A 24,553-nucleotide genomic window follows, 5' to 3' on the forward strand; every position below is an offset into this window, starting at 1 on the left:
AGACCGAGACCACGCCGGGCGGCGTGTACCACCGGTGGCTCACACTTGTTCGAGACCGAGACCGAGAGACCGAGAGACCGAGACCGAGAGACCGAGACCGAGAGACCGAGACCGAGAGACCGAGACCGAGAGACCGAGACCGAGACCACGCCGGGCGGCGTGTACCACGGGTGGCTCACACTTGTTCACCTCGGCACGGCTGAATTTTCGGCGCGGGTCTGTCTGTCTGTACTGCACGAGGTCATCGCGAAGTACGTGTAACTGTGAGCCACTGTAATAGTGCGTCTTGCCTGAGAGGTTATATGATGTCCCATCGGGCGGCGCGAACCACCGGTGGCTCACACTTGTTCGAGACCGAGACTGAATTCAGCTTATTACAATTGCAATTGCATAACAAATGAAACAGGGTGGTTCAAAGAAAAAGCTGATTCACAATTAAACTCATATATTTGTTAAATTTACTTTGTTCTTTAACGATAGCGCTTCAGCTGCATCTCGTTGTTTAAACGCATCATGCATATTCTCGATAAAATTATATTTCTCTGAGGACGTGTATAAATTACAACATAATTACTAATATTATTATTCATATTTGTTCAAATTCCCTCGTGGTTAATATTCCAGCGATATTAACGAATGGGAAAATTATACCTACTAGGAGTAAAATAAACCAAGGAGACGATCTACAAAAAAAGACCACATAGTTTTATTTAGTTTTAGAAGTGCAATCGCACTTTAAATATAGCGAAGTGTATAATAGTAATCTATACTCCATTTCTTTAAAAGCGACGTTTATATTCTATCTGAGATATTTTTATTTCCTACAGTGCTATCAAGTGCTGAAAGAAGCCTCGACGAAATTGAAAGGTAAGCTACAGCCCAGCGGAAGGCCGTTCACGCCCGTGATCACGCACGTGTTAAATCCAAAATCGATTACTATGGGGCAGCTGTACGGGGAATACGATCTGAATACGCGAGAATGGTGAGCGAATTTTTGAACTAACGTGAAACTAGCCTTTCTGCGATTTTCTATGGAACTCTGTTCGTTTCTTATTTTTAAAACGTCACCAGCATCTGGAATGGAATTCGAATTAAACTACGTAGGTATCGGGGACGAAGGAATCTTGCCCTTCGAGGAAATAATTCACACGTTTAGCAGGAATTAGAGCCTATGAACATACTGACACTGTACATGATGCATAAATCACAGCACTAAAATGGAAACCATGTTCTATCGATAGTGTACATTCGCAAGGAAAGCATCAATCATTTTGCTTCCATAGTAGATCGTCCAATCAGATCTTGCGGAGGCTTTCTCGACCTACTTTCTTTCAATTAGTATTGTTACTGGCTTTCAAATGTGCATACCATGTAGTTTCATAGATTCACCGGAAGGTTTGAAAACACGCTGTTATTGATGATGGTCCTGACACCATTAATAAAGCGAAGGAGTACGCTAGGGGTTGATGAGGACCTTAGATTACATCTCCAGAATTTAACTCTAGGAACACAGTCGTGTCTTATGAATTACACAATAAACTCTCCAGATTTGTCACTTAAAAATAAAATAATTAAAGATATCAGTTGTCACTTCCCACATGGTTTAGCCGATGGATTAGCCACTCAGGCTGTCCGAGCAAACTTCTCCTTAGACGTGAGCTAAGATTGAATATAACACACAGAAACCACAATACCCAATTCTATTGTACTCTAGACTTTTGTTCTGCACTCCAGGACCGATGGCATTTTCTCAACCCTGCTGAGGGCTGGAATAGCCATGGACGATGACAACAAGCGCTGGTACGTGTTCGATGGTCCAGTCGACGCTCTTTGGATCGAAAACATGAACACGGTGCTGGACGACAACAAAAAGCTCTGTCTGACCTCTGGGGAGATAATGAAAATTCTACCAACGATGACGATGATGTTCGAAGTCGCTGATCTGAGGGTGGCATCGCCAGCCACTGTGTCAAGGTATAGCGCTCAAGTTCAAGTGGGAGGAAATGGCCGTGGGCCATAAAACGGTAGTATATTAACACTATATTCGTGGAAGACGTAAAAATACGTCTCATAGACTGCGCACCATCTGCCAGCGACGTAAAACGTAGTCTTTCGCTTACGTTTCATGGGCGGTTACTCATAGCCCTGGAAAGCTTATATTCTTCTAGGGGAATGTACCTCTCACTCGTCCTAATCCTTTCTGGACCGATGACTCCATATGGCATCACTGACTTGGAGGTTCATAATTTTATGTATAAATTTCGCAATGGTTTCATTTCGTATCACTGTTCGAGGGGTTGATTCTAAAGAGGATAATCTCTTGAATTAAATTTGATCAGTTGAGCGAAGGTACACTCACGGTTTCCAATTTTGTCGTTCGTTCACTCTAAATGGCACTCCATTATTTAATTAGAATGCTGAAATTTTCAATGCTAATAGCATCAGTGAGGCGTCCATTATTTTCGCTTAATTAAAACATGGAATTTAGTATACAGACAAGAAGAAGGGAAAGAATTTCTGAAACGTTTAGGAAGCTTGAGTAATATTTAACAACATAATGACGTTACTATAATTAGTACAAAGCACGAATTATTATTTAGAAAGGGTATTTTCCATCAGTTTCTGATAAATTAACAGTTTCATAAAATTCGTTTTATTTCGTTTTATTATTTAAGCGAGAGATTTACTCTAGAGAAAACCTGTTAAATATTTTCCTCCCACGATACTTTGTTCGAAAGTAATTATACAAATCTAAATTTCCGAAATTCCTCGAACATTTCAAACTGTTCAAACTTTATCGCTGCAAGGAATCCAACTGTGGCGGAATGGTATGGTTAAATTCATCTTATATTGAGATATCATTAATGATCCACGGTAAGATGTTTCGAAGTATGTTTCAATTCTGCACGATGTTTTTCATCCCCTTCCGCGAGATACAGCCGTTATCGGAAGTCAAAGCCAAGCACGAAATAAATTCGAGTTTCGTATAATCGAATCGCCTCGAACTGCTGTTCGCATCAATCATCGATGGCTATAAATAAAATATGAAACGTGTACGGCTGAAAATAAGTGAACACATCCGGCCATAATAAATGGCCATGATCGAAGGAAATGCTTAACCTTCAAGCTTGAGATGCTCCGAGATTTTATTTAAAAATTTATATGTAGGAAAAAATGAAATTTATTTTTCCTAAACAAACAATTAATTAACTCTATGCAGTTTTGTAACATAAGTTTTTCTTTAAAAAGAGGAATTCAAATTCATTTAGTAGAATCGATCGCCATGGAACAGTGAGTTGATGATAGATAGCGTGCAAAAGCTAAACAGTGCTCTGCAGTATTAACTAAGAAATTAATTGCATGCATTTTATCTCATCCCCTCAGATGCGGGATGGTGTACTTGGAACCGGAGGGTCTGGGCCTCGAACCGATTATTAATTGCTGGCTGAAATCACTGCCACGAGTGAGTACTTTATCAATCGATGCTAGCTAATCCTGGCGTTAAAGACTCTGAAAAATAGCAGCAACTAAATTTATACTGTACCTCTACTCAATACTCTACTCTGTTAATAGCAAACACATTACTCCTCCAATTTGAATTATTTAGAATTTTCATAGTAGTATTTTCGAATAATCCAATTCCAAGGGCATTCACCTTATCAAGCATAACGATTCTAATTCCCTGCCCGCCTCATCGATTTTCCAATTTTAAGACCCAAGTTTTGCACGTACATTCGGAGTAAATGCAATTATAGTTTCGTTAAACTCTGAAGGCGTTGCACTCCGTTTCTAATTCACTTACAGGTTAATTGCATTGTCCCTCCAAAGGAAGAACGTTCCATCACGCCCAAAGAGTTACTTCTCTAAATAGATTATTGTTTCGTCATTTTTCATTTTCCAGCGTCGCTCAGTTTTGATTAATTTAGATATATATGAGGACACAGAATTTTAATTAAAACGCATTATTTACGAAGGATTCGATTTCCCTTAGTTGAAGCATTCATCTTCCACAGAATTATTCATTAAATCGTATCGTAAGAGATCTTCCTGGTAGAATTAGATGTAGCATTTTGGATAATTAATCGCACGAGGAATCGATGTGGTTTAATTATTTACGAGGGATGAAATTATCTCTCTAACGAAGAGAATTTACGTGGAAAAATGTTCAATTGCAGAACATGGCTGATTACGTGGACAGAATCGCTGAACTGACGAGTCACTATCTACTTCCTGGTTTGAAGATTCTGCGCAGCAACTTGAGGGAAATTGTGGGCACCGTGGATTCTGGAATTGTCCAGTCTTACATAAATTTGATGAACTTCCGTATCGGGCCGATGGCTGGTCGCGATGGGAAACCACCCCCAGCAGCTCCTTTTCAAAATCTTATTCGTAAGACACTTTTTTGTATAAATTTTCAAGATCAAGGATATTTCTAACTCACATATTCTAAAGGTCTCTTCTCGTATCAAAGCCACCCCACAATAATTTCATTCTCCAAGTTTCGCACTACATCAAATTCAAATTCGAATCCGTCCATTCATCGTTTTTAGCCGATTTGCTCTCGCCCTGGGCAGCTTTCGCGGCCGTTTGGAGCGTGGGTGCAAGCAGCGACTACAATAGTCGTCGTATGTTCAGCGAGTGGATCAGAAACGTCCAGAATATTCATCAAAACGACCTGCCGTTTCCCGAACATGGCTTGGTGTTCGATTACAGGTGATCGAAGCGTTGAACAACGCGATGCGGTTGCGTCGTCCTTTGTTCTGATAGTCTTGAATGTTCATCTGTTTAGACTGCACGACGGTGGTTTCACCGATATGATCGATAGCCAGGATCCCGTACCGCCCAGGTGGTATAATTGGTTAGACGATATCTCGCCGATCATGATTACTCCAGAGACGAAGTACGCAGGTAAATTTTCCAATGTAATCGATCGCGAGTGTGAAGGTAGCTGGATTAATTGATGTAGGAAAGGTCTGTAGGTGTACAAAACGTACAGTTTATAAAATGTTTCTTTCTATTTTTGATAATATTTATATATAATCGAGAAATTTTCAGAAATTTCCGTTCATTAAACTTCCCTTGATCCGAAATAATTTAGAAAGGATATTTATACACTGCTCGAGGTAACGACTAGAATGACATTACAGACTCTGCGGAGGCTGCATTATTTAGCAGCTCATCCTACATTGACCCATCCAAAACGTCCTCTTTCCATTATGTATTTAAACGCCGAATCAACGAGTACACCACATGGTCTAACTGCAATGTCGTGTTACTTATAAATAGCTTGGGAATTCACTGATTTAGAAAAGGGTAAATTGAGTGGCAGTGGATATGAATAACGTTTACTGTTACGTATACATAAGTTCTACACCTAATATTGCAACGAAAGAGTTTATCGTTCATGGTAGACATCGAGGTACCTACAATGGACAGTGTAAGAAGCGCGTCTTTGCTGGGTTATTTGCTGATCAACGACTCGAACGTGCTGTGCGTCGGACCCACCGGAAGCGGAAAGACTTTAACCGTAGCTGGGAAGCTCTCCCGGAACATGCCTAAGAAATTCATTTGCGATTTTATCACGTTTTCCGCGCGAACTACTGCCAATCAGACCCAGGTGCGCCATAAAACTCGTTATACAAACATCCAATATCCAGAGAATAACCGTTTAACCCATCATGCATTCCATTCGCGAAATCTGTCGAGAGTATTTGCAAGGCAAATGTACACGTTGATTAAAAATTGCATTTTTTTTTTATTCGATAACGAAATAGAAGTGTAAATTTTACAGTCTGATTTAATATATAACTTTCTCACATATTTGTAATGTACTTTAAGAATGCAAGTAATTCAACGTTCGATGCTACACGTGTTTTTGGTAATTTGATAAACTCTTGTAAAGAATGTTTTACAAGCAAAGAGAGAACAAAGAGTTCCCCTAGGACTGCAAGTGCCCGTCGGATGGGCTACTTTAAGGGCGAGAAAGTTAAATTGTTTACGGTTTTTTGAAAAAGGATTTGATCGATGAAAAGTTAACCAAGAGACGGAGAGACGTTTACGGGCCACCGCTCTTAAGGAAACAAGTTTTCTTCGTCGACGACTTGAACATGCCTGCTCTCGATACGTACGGTGCTCAGCCGCCTATTGAGTTGATTCGGCAGTTTATGGATTTTCAAGGTAAATGTATTCTTTACGATTTTCAACTGTTTCCATTACACATATCAGAACATGTAAAATATTCGCGCAACTGTGAAATATTTTACTCGTTATTTTTAACGACTTTGAATGAAAGTATACGCGCAAATGCTCGATAAAAACATTATCATAATCGAATCTAAAGTGACCAGGCTAGCAGCGTTCAAGGGACGATCGCAATCATGTGTTGGTGTTTGATTAACGCTCACTGAAGATAAATGGTACTTTTAATCAAGGAATACTATAGAATAGAAGAGTAAATGAAACGAACGACGAACGTTTCAGGTTGGTACGACTTGGAGGAGATCGGGTCGTTCAGACGAATCGAGGACGTAAATTTTGTGGGCGCGATGGGACCACCAGGAGGCGGTAGGAACCCAATAACCGCCAGACTGTTGCGACATTTCCATTTCATTGCGTTCCCGGAAATGGAGGACGACGCCAAGGTAATTCATGAGCCATTCTTTGATCGACTAACCGACTACCGACTTACTACCCCGAGGAAGTCGTTAGTAACGATCGAGAGGCAGCAGACAGTTTAACCATCAAATGTCAGGATGTAACCATCGTTATTAATTTACTATACGACGACGTATCGACGAACGATCCGTCAAAAATAAATTTACAAAAGTTTCCCATACACGAGGCGTCGCACGCCTAATGGGTTGTGCGAAAGAAAAAGAAGGAGAAACGAGAATAATTTATCTTCGTCTCGTGGACCATGTCAGAGCTTTGCGTTTAGCAATCACGGTCTAAAATCTCTCAAACTACACCACTTCAAACTTTGTTTTTCAACCTTTTGCATCTAAAGTTGGCCTTTCCGATGTACAGTCTGCCATACAAGTTTACGTATCCCCATTCAACTCCAAAATGACTTCCAATTACAACTTTTGGGATTACTTTGGACACATTTTCGAATTTAAACTTCATCAGGCTGTCGCTCAACATTGGAGTAACAATCGCGTGGTACGTAATCGTATAAAAATAATCGAAAAGCAAGAGAGAATGGATTCCTAATGATGAAAACTATCTATTAAATAGTAGAAATTCAGCTCTTCAATTTGAATTTTGTTAGAATCAAATCGGGCGACTTAATTCCAAGTTACGACACTTCACAGTTTCCTACTTAATAGTAATATGTAGTATAACAAAGTCATCTTTAGTTAACGTTAGCGGGTGTCAACTCTTTTGTATTCACAAATACAAATTTTAGTAACGGTTTTACAATTCAATGCCCATTGTCCACGCGTCGCAATTTATGGAGTGCACAAAAACTTTTACTGCCGACTGTACAAAGAGACTGATCTCGGGAATGCTCTAGTCTGCTTCGCGTTCAACTATTTACAGTCGCTACTTCGCGCGAAGAAACATCCACATGGTGAAGTGTGTTGGAATAAGTTCACCGAGGCGCCGACAATAAAGCTGGACAATATCCCTTCGCTGGCTCGGAGGGTGTGAAGTTTTATTATCTTTTTACGACGTGCACGAAATCTCTTGTTACGCTTTTTGCGGTCGGCAGCCTGAGATAAATTCGGTTATCTCCCGACGACAGAGGTCCTTATGTGATGTTGAATTTTAAGTCACGTGTATATTAGAAGAAACATATCATATAATCATCATCCAGAGCGAAATGATTTCTAGAATACCTTCGTTTGGTTACAATTATAACTGTGCGTTATTTTATTAAACAGAGTTCTCTATAATTCTCGATAGCCATCATCCCGATGATTCTCTGGACTCTACGGCATGGCTCCCATTAAGCGTCTGGTCGAGTTCTCGTAAAAACTTGTACGCTGTTCTCCTCGTAAGTGACTAATTTAGTTAGAAAATTCCATTCGTGGAGGATCAAAGAAACAGGAATTTTTCGTCGGTTTCTCGAAGACGAAAGGACTCCCAAGGCAAGTTCCAGAGCGGTGTTGCTCTCGCTTTCCAGTTTTATTCCATCGAGTCGTCAATCCACGCCCACGTGGAATAATTGGCGCTCCTGAAAAAGACTGACAGTGCCGATCGTGGCCAATGTTTGTCCTCCTACTCTCTCGCGGTGTGCAATTAGGTCTCGTAAATCGTGTCCGACGCCGAGCCATAATTTATCTTAATCAGCTGCTCCGCCAATAACAAGGGACCGTAAATACCCCTGCGTAGCCACCGTAGAGGGAATCTCTTTTTCACCCCTCGTGCACGCTTTAAAGGGTTCGGGGCAAGGTCGATCGGAGGGCGGGCGACCGTTTAAGCCTTGGGAACTTGCGCCCGTGACGACTCGTGCGAGTATGCGAATGTACGCGGCCCTTAGCTGGAATTTTTCCTCCCCATTTCTCGAGAAATTCAAATTACGGAATGTTTCAACGTCCGTGGAACCAAGCAGGAGACATTTTCTACGCGGGAACGCGCGCCTCGTCGAGCAGAAAACACAGAGGAAATGGAAACACGAGATGTTCGGAAAGCGAGGCACCGATGACATACACGGGGTTCCGTTTTTCTTTCACGACCCTACTTGGTTTGAAGACGGCCACGCTAGGGGTTGGAAATCGTATCTCGAAAGGCTTTGGTATAAGAAGTTCAACTGCCTGCGAATTATTCGGACTGAGACTTTAAACAGATCTTAAATTCGATGAATTCATACGTATAAGGCTGCACGATTTAATCTCTCTGACGTGAAATACGAACAAACACCAGTCGCCATTCTTTTTCTTTTACTTGGAGCTGTTGTCATTCCATGCAAAATCTCGTGCATTCTTGGAAATATCAGAGAATGCGGGAGAATAAATGTGACGCGCATACTCGTGATTAAACATGCATTCCAGTTTATAACGCAGATGAAAGTTGCAGTATTGTTCGTTAACGAAATAAAGAAATAAATATAGGAAATGGAATTAAGTAAATAAATGAATAAAATGTGAGGTAACAGATCGCTACGATAAATGACACTGTTCTCAAATTGTTGAACTGGTTGAAGAGTATCATGGAGAAGAGCTTAGGGAATTTATTTAGTTGCAAGGGAGAAGCATGTGTGCTTGTGGTCGGGAAAGATAAAACGAGCGAAACTATGCATTTGGGAAAATGGTGGTTGAGAGCCAGCTGGGAAGGAAAAGACGCGTGAAACTGGACCCGAGAGGTGTAAATAGCGAAAATAGGAGAGGCTGGGCGTAATACTTTATTACCTAGTAACGCATTCACTCTCCTATCTTTCTTCCTCGTCTCTCTGGGATTGCGTACTTAATTCCTCATTGCTGTCATTTTAACTATATACGCGGTGTTGCGACAGCGTATCTCGTTATTTAAACAGCTTACGATTACGATTACAATTTCATCAAAATAGTTGTGTACGAAATTTAATAAGCTTCAAGGGTAAAACTTGTACTAAAAGTACTAACTTTTCCAGAAAAAGGATTAATGTTGTATCTTGAAACATTTAAAGGCTAGAATAAACAATTAATAATTTGGTATTTTATTGTTACGCCAGAGACACATCTTCGGCACAATTTTGCACTCGTGGCTGTCCGTTACGAAGGGTTTTGGACACATGCTGAATACGTTCGTTGACACAACGCTGAATGTGTTCACCACGATAAGCAACGAATTGCTGCCAACCCCTCATAAGTCCCATTACACTTTCAATCTCCGTGATCTCAGCAAAGTGTTTCAAGGGATGCTCATGATGAACCCAACGAAGATCGAGGTTAGTTTCTCGTTTACGAAACGAAAATTAAACGATGAAATAATGAACACCAAAGTGAAAGAATATTGTTTAAAAGTGTACAATTAAATGATAAAAAATGTTGCTTTTTGCAGCATCGTGAAAAGTTGCTGTTGCTTTGGTACCACGAGAATCTGAGGGTGTTCAGCGACCGTTTGATCAACGATACCGATCGTAAATGGTTCGACGATCTCCTGAGAAATATCATCAAGGATACCTTCGAGAGTGATCCTGACATAGTGATCGGCGACGCAGTATTATTTTACGGCGATTTTTGTGGAACGAGCAGGGAATATGAGCAGATAACCGACAGGAAAAAAGCACGTATCTATTTCTCTCCATTGTCACACCTACGTTTTCCATCACGTTTCTGGTATAGCGATTTCTATTGTAGATGGAGAAAATATTGGACGAGTTCCTGGAAGATTATAACGCTACGACAACGTCCCCCATGAATCTCGTGCTTTTCCAGGATGCAATAGATCATATCTGCAGGATCAATCGAGTCCTGCGACAGCCACGTGGAAACGCCCTCCTTTTGGGGATGGGGGGATCAGGTAATGCAAAAAAAGTATCGCATATATAGCAATGCAAACAGAGTGAAACCGTTGTTTATGTCTAAACGTGGACCATTCTAAAAATTAGGTCGACAAAGTTTAACGAGGCTCGCCACACACATGCAAGACTACAACTGCTTTCAAATAGAGCTCAGCGGAACTTACACCTCAAACGACTGGCGCGACGACATTAAAAACACGTTGATGAAGGCTGGAGTGCAAAATCAACTTATGGTCTTTTTATTCTCAGACACGCAGGCACGTCAGCCAATCGAATTTCCATACCCGATTCCCTGCCAATCACATTTTATTCGCGGATCCATTTCACCGAATTCGTCCCCTTGGATTGAATTTACGTCGAAGCGGACTTCGCTTACAAATATGCCCTAGCAAATTTGCATTTCAAGTACTTGCCCCAAATGAGTGTGTTTTAAATTCTCATTCGCCTAATGGATGAATCAGCGGGACGGATAATGAAATTACTTTATCCTTTTCCACGTAACAATTGTCTTGATTCGTGGAAATCCTGACGTTTAGTCGTTTCAACGTTATTAAAATGTTTCATAGTTTTTATGGAAAGCACGAGTCTATTCTTGACCTAAATTCTGAATAAAATGGAAATGCATTCGTCAGGAACTAAATTCCACTTACATCGTTCCTTTGTCAGAGCACTGTCCGATTCTGAATAATTCTTCATTACAGATAAAAGACGACTCGATGCTGGAGGATTTGAACAGTATTTTAAATAACGGCGACGTACCGAACATATACAAGATGGATGAGATGGAGAAAATATTTCATTCCATGCGGGGCGCCGTGCAAGAAGCTGGCCTACAGATCAATAGGAGCAATCTTTTCTCCGCCTACGTGAAGACGGTCAGAAATAATTTGCATGTCGTCATCACTATGAGGTACAACCGTATATTTAACTTCAGGAGCACAAGAATACGTCTATTTATTTATATAATACCTTACAGATCCTCTTTAGAATTGCAACATTTAGGTTAACCTACCGCGAGATCCTCATAATTAATTAGTGTCTGATTCAGATCTCCACTGGTCCGTAATGAATTGAATCACTCGAGCAATTTGATTTCATATCTAACGGCTATTAACGTACAGCCCCATTATCAAATTGGCTTCCAATTGTCTCGACGCGACCCAAGTTAACGAAAGATTTTTGTAAACTCGCAGCCCCATCGGAGAACTTTTCCGTTCTCGCATCCGACAGTTTCCAGCATTGGTGAACTGCTGCACAATCGATTGGTTTTGTCCCTGGCCAGAAGCAGCGCTTCAGGTTTGTAGCGTAATTTACCGTCCCCTATGGCTACGTTGCCGCATTATCACGTATGCGAGTAATGCTCTACGAGACTGTCTATTCAATCGTGAATAGATTAGGTACGTGATGCACGTGTTAATAGGTGTTTGTCCGCTATCACGTGGGCTTGTCAACCATAATCGTTGTTATGGAAAACACCATTTTTCCAAATTAAACTTTCCTAATTTCGATTGATATCCGAAGAAACGGCAAGGGTGGAGGAAATCGTTGTCCCGATAAACCGCCTTTGTACAGCAACCATAAAGGCCTTTATTGTGTAACGTCCACTGATATTTTGCAACGATATCACTTTCACGAGTCCACAAGAGGCTAGCATTTCAAAAACGATCCATATTGAAAAGGGATTTTAAGTCTTTGCACATGTAGCTTTTTTAATTTTACAATAGTTAGATAATATAAGATTGAGCCTTGAGGGAATTTAGTACGTTCATGGTCAGACACAGGACAAGTAAGAGCAAGGTCCATGTGGAAACAGACTGTATATGGTTGGACACCGCGTAGCCACCGTTAAAGTAACTTTGAATCGCCGTTAAACGTTTCCAATCACTTAGAACATTGCCTGAGAAATTATTCGGAACGAACGTTATTTTCCGAACTTTAAAAGTTTTTATGAATATTGCAGCGATTCCATTAAAAGTTTTCGAATTTCGCCTTCGTTCGTCGCGCTAGTCGCTAATTTACATATTATTGCCGACGTGCAATATGGAAAGCGTTTACGTAGCGTGAAATTAAATAAAACAATTACCACGTTATCGGTAATAAAATTACGTCGAATTAATCGCGTGGTAATTGTCGACATACCTTGCCTATTTATGACATTGATCGGTCGATACGAACTTGACCGATTACTAATATACGACAGGGGAGTAATTGGTTCGTTTATGCGACGATTATATCGAAATAATGCCATCCGATCAATTAAACGTTGCCATTAATTAGCATCATTATTCCGCGAACGCGTGTATAGGCATTTGTGGAGTGGTTGAGCTTTTTGAAATATTTTCACGCGAATTCTCACGTACTTCAGTGTTGATAATGGAAAAGCAAAAACTGTAATTTACTCTTTTCCTCTCTGTGTTGCGGATTTACTGTAAATATACTGTCAATCCTTCGAGATACACGATCTTTCACTCGATTCTAAACTTCGTTTATCCCATCGATCCGTTAACGTTGGTTTAACTGTAGCCACGATCGAAGGTTAGGTCGTTTCGCATTATCGACAGCTAATCCTTTTGCCACAAGCCGGCTTTAAAGTATACACTGCCGCTCAAAGGTTTTCGATCACTTGTTCAGAGTTACTTTTACGGTGGCTACGCGGTGTCTGACCATATATAGTCTTTCTCCACTTGGAGCTTGTTTTTGTCGATGCTTGACAATCCCAATTTCACAATTACAACATTTTTGACGGCCGTGTACACCGGATGACGCGAAAAAGGCCATCGCCGGGATGATACTGACGTTCCATGCGTTTTTGTTTTTCAGAGCGTCGCAATGGGATTTCTGTCCGACATCAAAGACGACTCCATCACAGAGGGTATCCTGCGATCGATCGTGAGAATGTGCCAGTACATGCATTCCAGTGTGATAGACGCCAGCGATCTTTATCTAAAGGTGAAACGACGAATAAAACGAGAAAAAAAAAATGATTCAATAAGTGTCCGATTAGATCACTTATCCCTAACCACAAAGCCCAATCGAACGTTTGTAGCTGTAAGAGTACCTGTCACAAAGAAAGTATCGATCTCAGGACCTACGTTAATTAAGCATTTTTTACTTCTCTCAATGAGTTCTACAACCCTCTGAGATCCTTTTTTCTATCACCCTGTGTATATACGATAGTATCCACAATAGCTCTCGCGACCGCGCAAACAAAGTTCCACGACCAATGAGAGAAAAAGAATCGAAGGCGAGCGACTCCCCTTTATTGACACCACACAAAGTAATTATTATCGTTTCGAAAAGCTTCCGTCTCTGGAACTGACTCCTGGCCGCCCGTTTAACGCCGGTGGCGGCTAAATAGAGTCGATCGAAAGCCCCTAAGTGGATCGCCGCGGAACAGAAACGAAGTCTTTGAAGTGAAACCGACCGTGTATAAGAATGGCCGTGGTTTCAATCCATCGCGTTTCACGTTGGCTCCAAGTTTTGCCGCTTCACGTTGTCGCGCGGAGAGTTATTTACTGCGACCAATAAATTAGAAACACGACAGGGTGAATTTAATGGAGCCAGCACGAAGATATATCGGGTCGCCGCGGGATCTCCGATGGATCCCTTCTTATGAGATTCGAGTACCATATTTAATACTCAACCGACTTCTCAGCGAACTGCTGATGACAGTTTAAGGGGTTTGTGGAACTGTCAAAAATAAAAGACACGTGTATTTTTCATTTTTGTGATCCGTATAACTCATGCTGGGGTGAAATTATCGTAAGAAGTTTCGACCCTCGGGGATGCAAGAGGAATGGGGAGTATTTCGCGACAAATGTTTATGTGTTTTAGTTGGAAAATACGTGTAAAGTTGCAGGAAAGATTTTTGGACAAATGTGGTTGTTTCTGGATGAAAAATACGAATGGTGGGCGGGACGATAATAAATTATATTATTCTCGAGGGTTCGCGGGAGATTCGTGGACAAGCTTCTGTGTATCGAATCTGGCCACTTTTAATTAATGTCATGTCAAAAGAAATAACATCAAATAACTTTATCATTCATAAGAAGACATGTGTAATAACAAATTCGTGTAGGAAACTACCCATCACAGTCCTCCTCCCTTCAGCAGACAAATGGATTATGACGAATCCTGAACAAAGAAGTAGATTGTATCAGGCATTGGTCAGACACGTAGAATATGGTCGTCTTTGATCGTGCAAAATTAATGTCGTATCAAATAGAATTGAATCTTTGATTATTTATCAAAGCAACTAAAATCCACCATACGTCTGATCCAACAATTGAAATATAACAAATTAAAAATACTGAACTATATTGTACAACAAGTTAATTTCTATGTAAAAATATTCATAACTTTCAAATTACAACACGATGCAAACAACTTTCGCATTCTTTACTAAATTTATTACTACGTTACCCTGGATTAAAAACTATGAAGCATTTATCCCCCGAGCTCGTTCACATCCCCAGTCGTTTTCAAGATAATGCCTAAGGGTTGGAACTTTTAGGGGTAACCTAATCCCTTAAGCTTGAATTACTGGGATCAGGAAGGGAAATACGGGAGCCTTATGTTTGGCTGCTCTAAAAAGCTGTTAAGTTTCATTAAAAGCGACGCCAAATGCATCGTAGGAGTTCTTTGGAATAATGGGAGTTTTAATTGCTGATTAATAAACTGCCAACAATCGGATTTAGTATATTTGCTTTAGTTTATTATACTAACAAGCAAACTCTGAATGAATTTTCATGGTAGATACCTTCAGAACAAAATTAATTATTAAACAGACCCCTTTATTATGAAAGTAAGATAATATTTAACAAGAACAGAATATTTCTCCATAAATGTCACCAATGGTTTCGTTGGTTCGCGGGACTGGAGTACAGAGAGAACGAAATCGGATTATCACTTCACTTGCGTTATACTTTTTTAATACCCGCATGCAATACGTGACAGTATGCAAAGAGAAACTAGGAGATAAATTCAGTATATAGAAAGTGTCAGGACGAAAAGGCACGATATACGGTTCAACTGAAAAAAAAGGTAAATCCTCTTGGAAAATGTTAAGTGAAAGGCTTACGAGGTTCAATTTAATCGCGGTTTTAATTTGCACGTTTCTATTTGATGTTCAGAGACATTTATATTTTGGATAGAAAATACAGGCGACAACAAGTGATAAATGGATGTGTTGAAGGTGCCAGATAGTTTGTTCTATAAATTGTATTGCTCTAACGACAGTTACGGTATCCTTAATGGAAGAAGTTTCGAGGAACCTAAACTCTGTAATTTTTATTGCGCAGGAATTGGATCGCCACAACTACGTTACTCCTACATCCTACCTGGAACTACTTTCCGGTTATGGGGATCTCTTAAGGAAGAAGAAAAACGAGTTACATTCAGCGGAGAGTCGACTGTCTACAGGTTCGAGACGAGAAATTAAATTTTTTTCTATTTCACTTAACTTGTAGTAGACGAAGGCAAACGACATCATCTCCTGACTCAACTTTCTTTACAAGAAAATTGTATTTTTTCATCGATATACTTTTACTTACATTTCAGTATTTGCTATAAATATTTTGCTTCCGTATCCAATGAATCAAGCAATCATTGAATTTACTCTAACCATCGGAAACACGGTCGATCAATATTTAATATCTATAAAATAAACTGGGTCAAAACGTAAAATGTATATATAAATTTTAACCAAATTGAAAATATTACTTTGAAAAGCGTTCGATTAATTTTTTTTATTTAGTTCAACTTATTTTTCTGTTGATTACGAGGCGAACTGGTTACGGTTTCGTCTGTGAATTAAATTTTAAAAAATTGTGGATTATAAGTATGCTATGCCCTTTGTGTTTTAATAAGTGTATCGCTCAGGATAGACTGCTTATACGTTCAGTAATTATTAAACTGAAAAAAAAAGTTGGCTGGAAAATATCGATCCAGAATGCCAAAGAGGTTCAAGGCGACCACGGCTCAAAGGTAAAGGACCTGGGTTGGCTCGTTATGGAGCTGATAACTTAATCAAAGATTCAGTAATACGAGTTGGCGATACGTGCCAGCGTTGGACTATCGATCTCCTCTGCTCGCCAGCTATATATATATAAATCTGAGATTGGGAACAGTGGAATCTGCGGAATTTGCGGAGATGTTCGAAAATGAAATAAAAATCTGCTGGAATAACAGAAACGCATTTATACCACGACTTTGATTAGCGCGATTTACGACTGCTGTCAAACTTTGACTATTGAGACATCACCCTTAAGCGATGCTAATTCTCTTTTATTAGCGTGACCCAGAAAATCAGAATTGTTTGTCCGTCTATACGCGAGCACTATTTATTACCGCGTTTCGTTGTCAAACCAAAGATAATTTCAATAATTAGAATGAATATTTTTGTGGAAAATGGCGAATACCTTTTCTAACAAGCAATTCAGCTAAATATTTGACAGAAATTTTCTTCAGTCTCGTCTAAACAACGCTGTGGGTTGCATGGTAAGAATATTTCACGATTTACCAAGAATGATTTGACTTAATAATTCAAAAAGCCCGTGTCTATTACAATCGTGACGTCCACTAGTGGAACGCTTTATTTTCCCGTAAATTCTCAGCCAGGCGTGTAAACGACGGAATTAAATTCCGCCCAGATGTTCCGTTCACTCTGTCGCATACGTAGAACGAGCAGTCTTTAAGAAGCGTTATTTAATTCCGATGACGACGGGAGCTTGGCGAAAAGTCGATCGGAAAATTGAATATACCTTGCCCCCTCTTGTACCTACAAACCAATCGATACGCTTTTAATCAAGGGGGAAAGCAAACTATTAAACAAGAAAGAAAAGATTGCCGTTTGGGAATTTTTTCTGAAGAGAATAAATGTCTAATCCAAGTAATATGTAGCTACGTGTATTAAAAGTAGACACTTCAAAGGATGTTTATTGTCAAATATAGATTAACATATTAGGTGTAGAACTATTGTACACTCAATAGATTCTCTTCTCATTCGTAGGTTTAGACAAACTTGCGAGCGCGGAAGTCGAGGTGAAGCATATGCAAGAATTATTGGCGAACATGAAACCGCAGTTGGAGAAGGCAGCAGCTGCAACGGCCAAAATGATCGAAAGAATCACCCACGACACTGTTAGTATCGGCAGTTGAAAATAATGACAAATTACAAATAAGATAGACAATGGAAAAGGGCTGTTATTATGAATATAATACATGGAAATTAAATAACCATAATATTGGCCCTCTTTAAATTGAACGATAATTCACAGTCTTTTCGCGACTATAATTTAAACACTGTTCACCCCTGTTAGATCGAAGCAGAGGAGACGAGAGCACAGGCGAAGGAGCAAGAGGACGTGGCTGCCAAGATGAAAATAGCGAATCAAAAGATAAAGGACGAAGCAGAGGCAGACTTGAGTGCGCTTGTATTCCTTTTATGACCATAATTCTACATGTTGTATGTTGAACGGAACAAATTTAGTGATTTCCTTTTTAAGTTTGTTAATCGAATTTTCCGATTTTAATATTTCAAAGCTACATTCGCATGCAATTCGTTTACTAATGGTCAGCAGTGTTTCCTATCACAAACACAAACACACACACAAACACACACACAGACACACAGAGCGATTCTCGAATTCTCAGCAAATTCCACGTTACGCTATCATACGAGCATCCAGTATGGAGTTCCGCAGTCACGTTGTTAATCATACAATCGATATCCCATTTGCCGCAGGTCTGGCACGTCCGATGTTGATCGCTGCAGAGAAAAGCCTGAAAGCCCTCAATAGGAACGACATCACGGAAGTAAAAGCGATGAGAAGGCCGCCAGTAGGCGTTCTCCTGGTCATCGAAGCTATTTGTATCATAAACAACGTGAAACCGCACAGGGTTAGCTTGTCGATTGCTTCAATTTTCTGTCAACCACTATCAAAGTAATAAAAATCAAGCTTCTTACACGTGGAAATCCTACAATATTTCGCGCAGATAGAGAGTGGCAAATTCGGCACAGAAGTGAAATTAGATTATTGGACCCCTGGCAGTCTGATGCTCTCGGATCCAGGTCACTTTTTATATACGATGGAGAATTACGACAAAGAAAATCTCACGGAAGAAATGATTAATAAACTGAAGGTCTACATTGAAAACCCAGACTTCCAGCCAGCGAAGGTTTGCTTTACCGTTAAAAGCAATTTCTTCTGTCAACCCCGACGGGGGCTTGTATAATTCGATAAAAACATGATCGCATGCTGTCAAAGCGTTTGTAATGTTTTTGTTGCGATAAAAAAAGAATCTCAAATAACTGAATAATCGTCGAGAACGACGCCTTTGCAGATCCAATACGTCTCGAAAGCCTGTCACTCGTTGTGTTTGTGGGTGCACGCCATGTACAACTACTACTTCGTGAACGAGAAAGTGAAACCGAAGATGGAGGCGTTAGCCAAAGCCGAGGAGGCGCTCGAAGAAACGGAAAAAGCCCTATTAGCCGCTGTAGAAAGGCTGCGACAAGTGGAGGAGGGTATCGAGAAGTTGAGAAACCTCCTTCGTCTGGAAGAAGAGAGAAAAGCGGAACTGGAGAGGCAAAAGCAGCTTTGCGAAGATAGAATGGCAAGGGCTGTCAGACTGATCGTCGGTCTGGCTGGGGAGCAAAAGCGTTGGATGTCGACCGTGGCTGACATAAATACTTCCTTGAAAAATGCTGTCGGTGATATCCTACTTGCTTCAGGTAGAAACTATTCTCTCGCTTCTCGAGCCAAGTCCATATAAGTTACGGTAATTTTTCACCTACTTCAATCGCGACGCTCAGTCCTCGTAATAGAAAGTTCAACTTGTTCTACAGGTGCCATAGCTTACCTGACACCCTTCACTGACAAGTATCGAGTGACTCTCCTGTCGTCCTGGCAACAACTGCTGCAGGACGTGCCGCATACTCCAGGCAGCGATCCTGTGTCGACCCTGGGCGATCAGGTGGAAATAAGAAAATGGCAGATCGAGGGTTTGCCTAGGGATACGTTGTCCGTGGAAAACGCCGTTCTGGCGATGCACTCTAACCGCTGGCCTCTTTTTATCGACCCCCAAGCGCAGGCGAACAAGTGGATACGTTCACTGGTGAGTAAAACTTTTTTCTTGTAAATCTACGTAATTTGAGATGCGCTTGGGCTCCCTGCTTTGGATTGAAATTCTCCCAGAGTGAGCCAGAGGATGCCGCACGACCCGGAACGATTCATTCCATTCCTTATCCTTTTAACTGTAATATCTGACTTTTTATATGTACTTAAAGAATCGCATGAAAGGTGTAAAAATGATGAAAAAATGAATTAACGTCATCATTTTCATACTTCGTTGATTATCTGCGCATTTTTATTGGCATTGACACACTTATTAGCGATGCCAATAACCTGTAAGTAATTCCATTAGTTAACGAAGACTCGTATATAGTAAATCTAATTCTCGCGAAGAGACGTCTCCCAAGATCCTCGAAGGTAACGTTTAAAGCAATTTAATTGCTTTGCCTTTTACTATAAGGGAGTAGAGAATATTCGTGCAATCGAGTTTGGCTGAAGTAATACCTCGCGCGTAGAAGGCTTGAAAGTTCCATCAAGCTTTATTCGTGTTTTGTACGATGACGGTCACCTGAGCCACGCTTTACGAGGGAAATCATTATCGTCGACGCTTCCTCACCCTAAGTCTCTCGTGATTTACAGCGCGTTTAACCGTGTTCCCGCGTAATTAAACTACGAAAATAAAGTAAGAGAAGCTCTCAAAATGAAAGGAGAACACAAGGGAAATTAAAAAAGAAAAACAACGTGATAACTATAGGGTGCAAGTTTTTGTTATAAATTATACATACGTGTCTGATCAAAAATTCGATCATAATAAATATTGAAATTTCTAATGCTTCAACGGAGAACAGTATAAGGACAATGGGATATCTATCGCCAAGATGGCGGACAAGGACATCTTGCGCGTTTTGGAGTCCTGCGTGCGATTTGGAAGGGCCTGTCTCATAGAGAACGTTGGCTTGGAACTCGAGGCTGGCTTGGATCCCATATTGTTGCGATCGTTGTTCGAGCATGGTGGTCTGATGTGCGTTAAAATAGGAGAGAACATTGTCCCCTACAACTCGGACTTCCGTTTGTTCCTTACCACCAGACTCTCGAATCCTCACTATACGCCGGAAGTGTCCGTGAAAATACTGCTGGTGAACTTTGCGCTCACCACCACGTAAGCTCCAAATTTTTGGGGAAATTTTGCTCGTGTATGCGAGAATGCGATACAAAAACTTTATTTATTTGGTAAAAGTGGCTTGGAGGATCAGATGCTGTCGTTGGTCGCAATTCAAGAACGACCGGACCTCGAGCAAACGAGGAACGCCCTAATCGTATCCAACGCTGAAATGAGAAGGGAATTGCAGGAAATAGAGGATAGAATACTTTATAGATTGTCGGTGTCGGAGGGCTCCGCTGTCGACGATATGGATCTCATTCTCACCCTGGAGGCGTCCAAAGTTAAAAGCGAGGAGATCAAGGTACGTGGAAGAAAAGAAAATACAGCGATGTGGTCGTACTTTGTACATTTTTTCATTTTGCGCTTTCATAGTGACGCATAACTTGTATATGCTTAAGGTGAAAATGCAAGAGGCAGAGATCATTCAGGCGGACATCGAAACAACCAGATCGCTGTACATACCCGTCGCGATCAGAGGGCGAATACTTTTCTTCTGTCTCTCTGATCTACAGTACGTCGATACGATGTACCAATACTCTTTGGAATGGTTCGTCGAAATCTTCAACAACAGCATAATCGCCACGGAAAAAAGCGGTAAGCACCGCGTTATTATGTAGAAACCGAATAATACTAGAATAATAACCGAGTAACAGTATCGTGACAGTTTTAGGAGCCCTGCGCGTCACTAGTAATAAATTTTGATAAAACTTCTCAGACCGACGGGGTATCGGAAAAATATTATGGAATGTGGATTCCTTTTGCGACAGACATTAACGTTTTTATCGCTAGGCCACCCACGACTGCATTTCTCGCCCTGAATAAAAGAAGAGCGAGAGAGGCGATAGCAGAGCGACAGAAGCCAAAATTTAGAAGAAACTTTTCTGCTCCGATAGTTTCCGACACACCATGCAATTTTATTGGACGAATGGCTACAAAAATTTATTAAGACTAGATTCGTAGTCGGGTCTCTTACTAATTACATAATCGATTACATTTTCCAGCGGACATCGCGAGCAGGGTCGCAGGTATTAATCACAAGTTCATGTTCTCCCTCTTCTCGAACGTTTGTCGCAGCCTGTTCGAGAAGCACAAGTTGCATTTTGCGTTTCTTGTATGCGCACGGATACAAATGAACGACGAGTCGATCAACCTGATGGAATGGAGGCATTTATTGGCTGGCCCAGAACCATTACACGTAAGATCAATTTCACCGAAGAACTAAAAAAAATTCATTCTAAAAGCCAAGTACCAAGGAAAATTAATTTGAATTATTTAATTAATTAATTAGAATTAATTCTGAAAGATCAAAACTTGTTATGTATTCAAATTAATAGAATTGGTATGTGCCAGGCGGAGCAGAAAAATGTTTGCCATAGTGTCGATTCATTCGATGCAATTTGGTCCGTTTCCCCAAATTTTCACAGGTGAATCATTCCACCAATCGTCACTCTAGTGTGTCAAAGGAAAATTGATCCAAATGAATTCACCATTAAATGAAAGTCTAAACGCCAACGCTTTTAATGATTCCGTGTATTTAATGCGAATCAAAAACAAAATATCGTGTTGGATTTTAGAAAGAAAATTCCACGTGTTTGATTGAGATCAAAAAGAATTTTAAAAAAAAAGGAGATTTGAACGAGTAAATACAATAAAACGATCCCACGTGCCCGAATCAAATTCAAAAAGAGATACGAAGTTTGGTAAAAATAAAGTGGAAAAACTACGTGAAAAATGTCACCACGCTTCTCCTCGTCAAAGAAAATGTTCACACTTAGTTTTATCCGACGTGAAAATTTAAACTCTGTGAAATTAAAAATTGCACATTTCACCTTTTTCCCCCCTCATTTATCACGAATAACTACCGAAAGTGAGAATTTCCATTCAGCGAGAAGAGAAAAAACAGACAAAAACCGCGTAGAATTTCACAGAGGTTGCTTTCAACGAATAAATCCGTTCCGAGTTGCAAACTCGAAAGCCTCGAATTCGATCGTGAAGGATCGAGGGATTTGAAATGAAAGCGAATTGATAAGCGGTGGCAGGTGCGATATGATTTCCCAACGATTCGAGTTTCGAGTTTTTTCGCTTCTGTGCCGCAGGACAGACCGAATCCCTCCCCAGGGTGGATTACCCCGCGATGCTGGAAGGAGATACAGGCGCTGGAGAGCCTTCCTAAGTTTGCCAACTTCGTAGAGTCCTTTCAGCGGTCGCTGACCGAGTTCAAAGCAGTCTTCGACGCTCAAGAGGCGCATCTGTGAGTAAAATCGTGTCGCTTGATCCCTTTACAACCCAAATCGATGTATCAGGTCGTTGCGTAAGTTTTTATATGATTTATTACCCGCATTCAAGTAAGTTTTTGGTGATTTAAATAATCAATTCATTAAATTACATTATTATATAATTACATAATCGTTAATTAGATAACATATTGCCTGTCACTGGACTGATAGACACGGAATTGAGTTCTCTGCATTTGGATAAATAGTTATTGTAATAAAAAGAAGGTATCATGATTTATACAACGTGGACACGATAGAATAGTTCTTCGATTCATTGGATATGAATAGTATCATTCTAAAGGGCTTTGCAACATACTTTACAATATCGGAAACACATCGAAACGACCATTTTTAGGGTCAACGAGTGTCAACGAATACAAAAAAAAATTATTAATAAATTTCGTTTCACTTAGAGCCCCGTTCCCAGCGCCATGGGACACCAAGCTAGACGACTTTCAGAAGATGTTGATCCTGAAATGTCTTCGACCTGACAAAGTGACTAACGCGATGCAGCTCTATCTGTCCAAGCACTTGGGCCGAGAGTTCGTCGAGCCACAAACCACGGAATTATCCGCGGTTTATAACGAATCTTCACCAACCACACCGATAGTTTTCATCTTATCCACCGGCACAGATCCAGCCGCTGAACTGTACAAATTCGCGGACAGGTTGAAAATGGGCACGAAGCTTCACGCCATATCTCTGGGACAGGGCCAAGGACCCAGAGCCGAAGCCATGTTGAAAATGTCAGCCGAACAGGGATTTTGGTGTTTCTTTCAGGTGAATAAACGACCTGCCGACGAGATGGAATTATTTTCAGGTGTCTACAACATTAAAATCGAATATATATTCGCAGAATTGTCACTTGGCGCCAAGTTGGATGCCAGAACTAGATACACTAGTCGAAGTTTTGTCGAGAGGGAAAAGTCATCGCGATTTCCGCTTATGGTTGACCTCGGCACCATCGCCGGATTTCCCTGTCAGCATACTTCAAAACAGCACTAAAATGACAATCGAACCCCCTCGAGGCATAAAGGTAATTTCTGATGTTTTTAATAAATAAATACCATGATTAACAGTAAACATTTTTCCTTGTTCAGGCAAACATGTTTCGAGCATACCTGACGCAAGTGATCGAAATGCAAAGCTTCCTCGAGTCCGACCATGAGAAAAGCCCGCAATTCAAATGGCTGGTGTTTTCCCTAAGTTTATTCCACTCTGTTCTCCTCGAAAGGAGAAAATTCGGGCCTTTGGGTTTTAATATCCCGTACGAGTTCACAGACGGCGACTTGACCATATGCATATCGCAACTTCACATGTTTCTTTTGGAATACGAGACTGTGCCATTTAAAGTACGTCGTTTCTTTAAATTCGTATAAGAAAAGTGTACGTTAACTCCAATCGCGATTGTAACGTTCAACTATTCCGCAAAGGTGCTGATATACACGGCTGGTCACATCAATTATGGCGGACGAATAACTGATGACTGGGATCGCCGATGCGTTTTGACCATCCTCGAGGACTTCTACAAACCGGAAATCCTCTCCGAATCCTACACATTCGACGAAGAGGGACACTACTATCAAGTAATGCT

General features: G+C 40.6%; 1 protein-coding gene across 1 annotated transcript in view; it reads left to right on the forward strand.

Moving 5' to 3' along the window:
- LOC128875164 (dynein axonemal heavy chain 1-like) overlaps positions 1-24,553 on the forward strand; it is a 77,123-nt gene that overhangs the window by 50,831 nt on the left and 1,739 nt on the right. Inside the window, exons 19-50 of the mRNA XM_054120538.1 lie at positions 828-982; positions 1,735-1,974; positions 3,385-3,463; positions 4,176-4,389; positions 4,551-4,713; positions 4,790-4,908; positions 5,412-5,617; positions 6,015-6,177; positions 6,481-6,641; positions 9,656-9,871; positions 9,985-10,209; positions 10,284-10,446; positions 10,535-10,704; positions 11,149-11,357; positions 11,641-11,743; positions 13,268-13,396; positions 15,748-15,868; positions 17,457-17,587; positions 17,767-17,872; positions 18,192-18,346; positions 18,443-18,625; positions 18,791-19,181; positions 19,296-19,564; positions 20,370-20,680; positions 20,759-20,984; positions 21,082-21,277; positions 21,685-21,878; positions 22,780-22,934; positions 23,373-23,739; positions 23,816-23,995; positions 24,060-24,311; positions 24,393-24,545. Coding sequence (XP_053976513.1) covers positions 828-982; positions 1,735-1,974; positions 3,385-3,463; positions 4,176-4,389; positions 4,551-4,713; positions 4,790-4,908; positions 5,412-5,617; positions 6,015-6,177; positions 6,481-6,641; positions 9,656-9,871; positions 9,985-10,209; positions 10,284-10,446; positions 10,535-10,704; positions 11,149-11,357; positions 11,641-11,743; positions 13,268-13,396; positions 15,748-15,868; positions 17,457-17,587; positions 17,767-17,872; positions 18,192-18,346; positions 18,443-18,625; positions 18,791-19,181; positions 19,296-19,564; positions 20,370-20,680; positions 20,759-20,984; positions 21,082-21,277; positions 21,685-21,878; positions 22,780-22,934; positions 23,373-23,739; positions 23,816-23,995; positions 24,060-24,311; positions 24,393-24,545 — 6,105 coding nt within the window. The remainder of the gene's footprint in view (positions 1-827; positions 983-1,734; positions 1,975-3,384; positions 3,464-4,175; positions 4,390-4,550; positions 4,714-4,789; positions 4,909-5,411; positions 5,618-6,014; positions 6,178-6,480; positions 6,642-9,655; positions 9,872-9,984; positions 10,210-10,283; positions 10,447-10,534; positions 10,705-11,148; positions 11,358-11,640; positions 11,744-13,267; positions 13,397-15,747; positions 15,869-17,456; positions 17,588-17,766; positions 17,873-18,191; positions 18,347-18,442; positions 18,626-18,790; positions 19,182-19,295; positions 19,565-20,369; positions 20,681-20,758; positions 20,985-21,081; positions 21,278-21,684; positions 21,879-22,779; positions 22,935-23,372; positions 23,740-23,815; positions 23,996-24,059; positions 24,312-24,392; positions 24,546-24,553) is intronic.

This window comes from Hylaeus volcanicus, chromosome 4, assembly GCF_026283585.1.
Source record: "Hylaeus volcanicus isolate JK05 chromosome 4, UHH_iyHylVolc1.0_haploid, whole genome shotgun sequence".
Classification (NCBI taxonomy): Eukaryota; Metazoa; Arthropoda; class Insecta; order Hymenoptera; family Colletidae; genus Hylaeus; species Hylaeus volcanicus.